This window comes from Pteropus alecto, unplaced genomic scaffold, assembly GCF_000325575.1.
Source record: "Pteropus alecto unplaced genomic scaffold, ASM32557v1 scaffold41, whole genome shotgun sequence".
NCBI classification, from domain to species: domain Eukaryota; kingdom Metazoa; phylum Chordata; class Mammalia; order Chiroptera; family Pteropodidae; genus Pteropus; species Pteropus alecto.
In genome coordinates this window covers 1123567-1131911 of record NW_006430464.1, presented here as the reverse complement: position 1 = coordinate 1131911, position 8345 = coordinate 1123567, and the positions used below count along the sequence as shown (strand labels likewise).

The following is an 8345-nucleotide window of genomic DNA, read 5'->3' as shown; positions in this document are numbered from 1 at the left end:
CCCTGGCTGAGCGGGCCAGGCTGGACTCATTTCCCTCTGGTCCCTGGCACCGCGGGAGGACCCAGGTGGCTCCAGGGCCCAGGTGGGAGGGCTGCAATCCGGGTGCCAGCAGCCTCCTTGGGTGTATTGACACAGGGTCTCAGGGCCCCTGCTGGATTGCCTAATCGCATGCTTGCATAACTCCCCTGCCTCTCCTCCCTGGGCGGCTGGCAAACAAATTCAGGTGGTGGCTACGGTGGGGGCCTGGGCCTCCCGGCCTAGCCTCCTGACCCATGTCACTGCAAGTAACTCTCCCGGGCAACGTATGGCACGTAGTGACATAAGGTGAATACGGCCAAAGGTCATACTGGGAAAACCAAGTCTTCGCTTCCTGTATCTCCTTCTAGAAATCTTTTAGACAAGTAAGAAAAGGCACACATTCTTTTCTGTAAAGGAAGGCATTCTCTGGCCCTGGTACAGCTCAGCTGTGTCGGTGATTAAAATGTTAACATATTTCTCCACCGATTTAAAATTCCTGCGGGCGATTGGGCTGGGTGGGTCCCCGCTCCTGACCTTTCTCCTGGGCCATCCGAGACATGCCAGCCAGCGGGGGAGCACACCTGGCACATGAGACGCCCACCCCGGGTCCCAGGAAGCGCCGGGTTAGGCAGCTCGTCACCCCGCGCCAGGGGGCTTTGTCTTCCTCCTTTTCTGAACAGTATATTTTGGGAATCATTCTATTTCAGTCCCTGTAGGTAAACGTCCCTCTCTTTTGTGGCTGTGTAAGGTTTCGTTGTTTAGATGAACTATATGAGACTTGGAGATCCGGTTCACGGACCACACCATTCGCCCCCCTTAAAGGACACAGGTCAGTGGCTTTTAGGGCGGTCACAGAGCTGTACGTCGTCCCTCATACCGGCGGTCCTAGGTCGTTTTTGGTGGCTGGCGGAGTAGGTAACTTGCATCCCTGTGCCGTCGCCCAGGCAACCGTGACTCGGCCGCGCCTTTCTTATAGATGGACTCGTTGGACACGAGGCCCTTCGCGGCTGGCTTCTTTCGCCGAGCACGATGGTTTCAAGGCTGATCCGCGAAGTAGCGTGGGTCAGGGCTGCTTTCCCTTTTATCGCTAAACCGTTTTGATTCGTATCTTTTTGTTATTGGAAATTGCAAACACGTATGCACGTGGAGAGCCGAGGGGGTGACCCCCTGGGCACCTGGCACCAGATCCAACAATTTGCTCGCTGGTGGCTTTGGAGGTTTCACTTCCCACCCCCAACCCTCCTCGCAGCCCCCAACCCCAGAGCATTTTAAAGGGAGAGAGTCAACCCCGTCTCCGTCCAGAAGGTGGCGCCCGTGTCCCGCTCCGCCGGCCGCGGCCCGCGGCCCGTTTCCCCACCCGCCGGCGGGCGACCGCCCCGTGAGCTATTTTTGCTCGGGGTCTCACGATACTTTGATTTTGCGCTTCACTGACAAGGAGTGGAGCCAGCCGGTGACCTTTCCGTGGACGCTGCCTTTAACCAAAGAGGAGACAGAAGTCTAGGGAGGTGGGGTGACAGAGGCCCAGGGAGGTGGGGCGTCTGTCTCGGGACTCCCCCGAAGTGGCGAGGAGGTGGTGGAACCCGGCATGACTCCAAGGCCAGCCCCCCGATCCTTCCCAGAGAGGCTGGTGGCACCCCTGGGAGGTCGCCCTCGGCAAGCCCAGGGCGGCAAGGCGGGCAGTGTGGGGGGCCGGTCCAGGCAGGACCTCCGCCCTCCGCCCTCCATCCGCCCGCGCCGGCGCTGTAAATGCCACCCTGAGAGGTTGAGCTCGCGGCCGGGCCGCCAGCGAGGCGGGTGCCCACTCACGTCAGGCAGGGTCAGCGTCGCCAGCCGCCGGTCTCCGCCTCCGCCTCCGCAGGCCGCGACTTGCTTGTGATGGGCTGGTCTGAAGTCACCCGGGAGAGCTAACTGCCAACTCCTCAGGCATCGGATTGACCCAGGCGCTTGGCACCAACGCAGGTGCCTAAGCCGACTGTCGAAGGCCACGGGGGCGGGGGTGGGGACTCGTTCAGGGCTGGTCTGCACTGACATTAAAGAGTGGGTGTCGTTCTGTCTGTTGGGGCGTTGGTGTCATTGCGCGTCTATAGGACGTGTTCTTACTTAGCTCAGGGGGCAGTGGGGGGGGGGCGCCCTGCGGGAAACTCCCAGCGTTTCCGGGGCTCTCCACTGTCCCTGACCAGCCAGCCCCCCTGACCCCAGACAGGCAGAACTAGAGAGCGCCTGGCCCAGCCCTTCCCACTGTGCAGCTGGGGAACCGAGGTTCAGAAGGCCATGTGGATGGCCAAGGTCATAGCGAACCCCTGCCATTCCATAATGCATCTCCCATCCACTAACTCTTTGCCATTTATTCACCAATATATCGCTTTACTCTGTACACGATGCAGTCTGTGGGTCTGGGCCAAACTAACAGTGACGGGCACCAAATGAGCTGGTGACCCGTGGAGCGCTCAGACCCAGGGGGCCTCGAAGCGCACAAGTGGATTGGAGTTGAGCCTGTGGGAGAGGGACAGACAGGTGCGGGGAGTGGTGACTGCGTCACAGGGTCTGACGACGTGAGTCGAGAAGGAGGCGGGGCTTAGCCAAGCTCTGCCCGTCAGGCAGGAATTACCCAGGAAAGAGCTGGAAGGAGGCTGGTGTGGCTGCATGGAGTCCTTGAGAGGACCCTGAGCTGGAGGAAGTGGGAGGCTTGGGGACAGGGTGCTGAAGCCCCTGAAAAGGGATCGGATTGAATCCCAGAAGTAGTGGAGATCATGGCAGGAATTCTGTCCTGGAAACTGGCGAGCTCCAGTTCATGCATGCAGACATGTATAGAGCACTTACTGTATGCGGAACATGCAGTTAAGACATGAGTGAGGAACACGTCCCACAGGGAGTTTTGGTCTCAGTGGAGACAGAGAGGGAAATTTAATACTTGCCAGTGACACCCCTTTCTGTTTTCAGGGGTTTTTTTGTTGTTGTTGTGAAACCTTCTTATTTTGAATAATTTCAGATTTACAGAAATGTTGCAAAAACAATACAGAAAATTGCCAGATGCTCTTCTCCCGGATTCCCCGACTGCCACATTTGTTTTATTCTTTTATCTTTCTGATGACTCATGCCGAGCTGTTTGAGAATAAGGGTGAAGGCGAGGCACCCCTGCTCCCCTTTGTAAGAGTTTGCTGTGGCCGCGGTCACCAAGGAGCACACGTGCAGTGGCTCAAAACAACACACACTTATTTTCCTGCAGTTTTGGAGTTGGAAACCCAAAGTCGGTCTCGCTGTGCCAGAATTGGGGTGTCGGCAGAGCTGGCTCCAGGGAGAGTCCGCTTCTTTGATTTTCCAGCTTCCACTGGCCGCCCATATGGCTGGGCTCAGGGCCCCTTCTCTCCATCTTCAAAGAGCACGTGACTGTGACCTCTGCTCACATGGCTTCTCCCTCTGTCTCTCTCTTATGAAGACCCTTACGGTTCCATTCAGAGCCCACCCAGACAATCTAGGATTAATCTCCCACCTCTCACGATTCTAACCCGATCGCATCTGTAAGGTCCGTTTTGCTCCGCGAGGTAACCTTTGCAGGATCCAGGAATTTGGATGTGGACATCTTCAGGGGGCTATGATTCAGCTGCCGCCCCCTGAACAGTGTATATTTCCTGAAAAATTCTCTGACACAACCACAGCACAGTATCCTCATCAGGAAATTCACATTGCCGCGATCAGTACTATTTCTAATCCACAGACCATGTCATCTCAATAACGACTTTGCCAGTTCAGAGAAGTACCCACTCTATTAATAAATATCTATGTATCTGAAGAGAGGGGATTTCTTTTATTGCCTCCAAAACACACACACACACACACACACACACACACACACACACACACACACCCAGCCTGAGGTCGCATGCTGCATTTAGTCATCCCGTTTTACTCTGTTCTTCTGAAACCATTCCTGGGTCTTTATCGTTGGTGACCTTGTCGCTTTTGAAGATTACAGACCCGTTGTTTTGTCTCCGACTTGGGTGTGTTTCCTCGCGATCCGATTCAGGTTACACATTTTTGGCAGGAATATCGCAGGAGGCTACTCCCCCCTCCAGCCTCCGCCACCCCCCTCTTCTGAGTAAACTGCAGAGAAGCGTAGCATAGACACCGAAGAGTGTGCACGGGCTGTCAGCATCCCGTCGGGGACTTCCGCAGGTGAATGCCCGCGTAACCAGCCCCTAAAAGCCCCCTCCTTCCACCTTCCCGAATGTAACCACTTATTGCAGCATCTAAGCGTGGAGTCGCTTCCCCTGGCGTCTGGCTTCTTGCACTGAACTCTGTGATCGTCCATTTTCGGTGAGTGGCCAGCAGGGGGCGTGCGAGGCGCTGCTCCCCGCGTGCAGCCACTTGAGATGGTCGAATAAGGTTTGTGTGCTTTTTGCTTTATGTACATATTTACATTTGAATTTTACGCTAAAAGAAAAGGGAAGAGAAGGGAAGCATAGCCGTTAAGAATACAGACCCCAGAGTCAGGCCGCTCGGATTTGAACCTCCGGTCTACGCTTACGAGCTGGATTTTAGGCAAGTTGATTACCCGGGTGTGCCTCGGTTTTCCCCATCTGTCAAATGGGGATTTTACTCCGTTTCCCATCTGTGCAAATGCTACTGCAGGACTTGCCTCGTTGAGTCGTTACGAAGGTTAATCAAGATCTTTTGCAAGTGGTAGGAACGGGAAGGGGCCCCGAGAAAGTGAAAATAAACGTGTCCATTTCAGTCCGTAAATTGTGAACTGTTCCAGAATGAGCAGTCGATGAGGTGGCAGGGTCCTCGCCCAGTCCGCAGTGTCACCAGGAACACAGCGGATACAAACCCAGCCTGATGTGGGTGCGTACGTGGTCGACCCAAAATGCCACCTGCAGCTTTGCTGTCAGGGACGAGAGGACCCTGAAAAGCTGACCAAAACTTGATAAAATTCTGAAGTGACGACAGTGGCTCCCCCTTCCACGCCCCCGGAAAATTCACTATGTATTAAAAACAAACACAAAACGCTTTCGTGTTTATACGTAAAATGGTTAGGATTAGTCTCAAATCATGACAAACCGTTATTTTACAGATGCGAATGTCCCATGGGACGTTTAGAAGTCACAGGGGATGGGGGCAATTCTTTGTGGTACGTAAGGGCGTCTGCTTCCGGTCCCCACCTGCCCACTCTGCGACATCCAGAAACACACCACACATTGCCCCAGTTACGCCAACCAAACCCTGTAAGTTCCTGAGACGGACGCTAGGGGGCAGCACTGCCCACTTACATCGCACCTTCCAGCTCTGCACAAACAAGCGAATGCACATGCTGATAAAGCCATAGTCCTAAGTCAAAAATGCATTTAATACACTTCACCTACCAAATATCACAGTTTAGCCCGGCCGATCTTAAACGTGCTCAGAACACTGACGTTAGCCTACAGTTGGGCAAAGTCATCTGACGCCAAGCCTATTTTGTAATAAAGTATAGAATAGCTCATGTAATTTACGTAATTATGGCTCGCTGCCTTCACGCTGGGCAGTTTCATCTCGAGAATAACTGCCTTCCCTTTCATCTCACCGAAAGCAGGGGACACAGATGGATGTTTGTAGACACGATGGGATGAGAAAACAAGACGACGTCCAAAAAACACTGGCAACACAGCACACTGTGGGGTGTCAGTTGTTTACCCGCGTGATCGCGGAGTCGACCAGGAACTGCGGTCACGACCGCTGCCCAGCATCACGATCGTTACTGCATATCGCTAGCCGGGGAAACAATCAAAATCCAAAATTCAAAGTATGGTTTCTATTGAACACGAATCGCGTTTGGCCATCGCAAAGTTGGAAAACTCACGATTCAAACCACTGTGAGATGGGGCTATCTGTATCGCGCATCCTCATTCGTCATTTGTGCGTTTGTGAATTCCCCTACGCGCGGCATTCACCCGTAACCCCAAAACCAATACGCCTGGCGCATCCACGGTCGTTGCAGTTAGTCACAGAGAGGTGAAAACTTTGAGTTGTCCAGTGCCACTGCGTCCAACAAGGTGACACTCTGCCTTTGTGCTTTAGCTTACGCTGTAAACTGGTGTCCTTTTTGCAGTCTATTGAGTGCCAAGTGTTTTGCGTTTTCGTGCTGTTTTATCGGTGGTTTTGCCGCCTAAAACGCCTCCCAAGATGCTGCTTAATGCTGTGATGTGGCTCGTGCAGAAAACACGTGTGTCGAACGAGCTTCCTTCGGGCACGAGGCAGTGCTGTTGGCCCTGAGTTCACTGTGAACGGAGCAACAATATATATATTAATGAGGTGTCTTTAAACAGAAACACACCTAAAACAAGGCGATGTGTTGATCAGTCGATGAGAATGTGACCGGAGGCTTGCAGAACCACGGGAGCGTTAGTTTGCAGCCACTAATCTCATATGCACGGCAACTCTATGGAACGTTACCGTAAATAACGAGAACTTTGTTTTTTTGTGCCTTTTTTACATACAGAGCTGTATGCCCGATACACCATCCTGCACTTCGCAATTTTCACTCGATATTTGAGAAATCTTTCCGTATCTCTAAAGACCTTCCTCATTCATTTCCCTAAGTCCTTTTAAATCTTCTCTGCCTCGCTTCATAAGATGCGATGAGCATCTTCGTAAGATGAGCAGACACTGAACGGTGATAAAGCGGACCTCGAATGCAAAATACGGAGTTCGTTTATCCGTTCATATGTTCTAAGGCCGGCCCGGGGTCACGGTGGATTTTACGCCGAGGGCGGGGGTGTAAGCTGGCATGGGGCTTTGAAGCCAGGTTTCTACTGGCTGGTTAAGAAGGCGCACGGGGTCTGAAGCCACAGGCGACCGCTCTCTCTGCCTCCCCTTAGCCATGCTGCGGATGGTCTCAGCTGTTCTCCAGTTCGGCAACATTGTCCTGAAGAAGGAACGGAACACGGATCAAGCCTCCATGCCGGACAACACAGGTACCGCCCTGCGGCCCGCCGCCCACCTGCCTGACCCTGCGTTGCTTGACCCAGATACAGAGCACCCCGCTCCTCAGGGGCCTGCCTGCGACCCTGGACCGCTCTGATCTCCTGCTCATTGCTGAGTCTTTGCCAAAATAATATCTTCCGCCCTTTTCCTGATTATGAAAAGTGTGATCTCTGCTGAAAGTTTGAACAACACCTGCGTGCAAATACTCAGCTGTGTGTGTGTGTGTGTGTGAACTTTTTTGCCTTTCAAAAGCAGAATTATAGTCGATATTCCTTTTTTTTTTAAATCAAAATGGAAATAGCTCCGCTTTATTATTTTAAAATAATACAAGCTGGATGGGGAGAAATCTGGCAAGACAGAAAAGTCTACAGGCAGGGAAATTACCCATAATCATACCCCTGAGACATCATTACTGCAACCTTCTGGGGTATTTCCCATTGGGCTTTGTTCTATGTCTGTATCCATGAAGAAATAATTGTCACAGAAATGGAATCGTGCTTCATGCCCCTTTCCCCTCGAGATGGGAAGAGCTTCCTGCCCTGATTACAAAATCCTAGGGGCTCATTCCCAAGAGCTGTACAAAAAAACCCCACAGGGCATATGAAGGAAGAAACGTCACCCACGACGCGTGGATCGGAGCTATTGCTTAGGATGTTCACACACCTAGCAGGTGTGCTGTGCACACTCACTCACTTCACTTGCAAAATTGGGACCTGACTTTATTAACTGTTTGGAAACCTGAGTTCTTCCCATCATGCATCGCGGGGTAACTTTTCAAGGTTATCGACTAGAACCGTGCTGGGGATTCTCGCCCCCGGGGTCTGTGGGAAATGTATGTCGGTATAATTGGTCTCCTTTGGAATCTCGAGTATTTCATTTTTCCTGCATTTGCAAACAGTAATCGGAGAAGCAGTCCAGGGGCTTCACCAACGGGCAAAGGCCAAAGGCTTCGGAGCCTATGAAATCACACTGCCTGGCACATTACGTGCTGTTTATTCGGCTCACTTCTGTCGGTTCTTAAATACTTCCCATATAATGCGAGGTTACTGTAGAAGAATTAGAGACTACAATTGCAGACATACACACACAAAAGGGAGAAATTTAAATCCTCACGGCCTCATCTCTCAGAAATAATCACGCTCAACATTTTGGTGTATTTCCTCCCAAGCGTTTTTCTTTTTCTGTTTCGTTTCTGCTGGAGCCGAGTATTTGCAGTAACTGTTTTTCCATTATGGAAATGATAGATGCTTGAAAACAGTTCTGAATTCTCATTTTAATTTAGAGGAGAAAGAAAGACACACACCTGCCAGCTCAGCCCCGCCCCCAGTTTCTGCAAAAACATGTTCACATTTTGGCACTCAGGCGTT

At 52.1% G+C, this 8345-nt stretch overlaps 1 protein-coding gene across 1 annotated transcript in view; it reads left to right on the top strand.

The window, feature by feature from the left end:
• MYH14 (myosin heavy chain 14) overlaps positions 1 to 8345 on the top strand; it is a 64545-nt gene that overhangs the window by 14302 nt on the left and 41898 nt on the right. Inside the window, 1 exon segment of the mRNA XM_025048203.1 lies at positions 6873 to 6968. Coding sequence (XP_024903971.1) covers positions 6873 to 6968 — 96 coding nt within the window.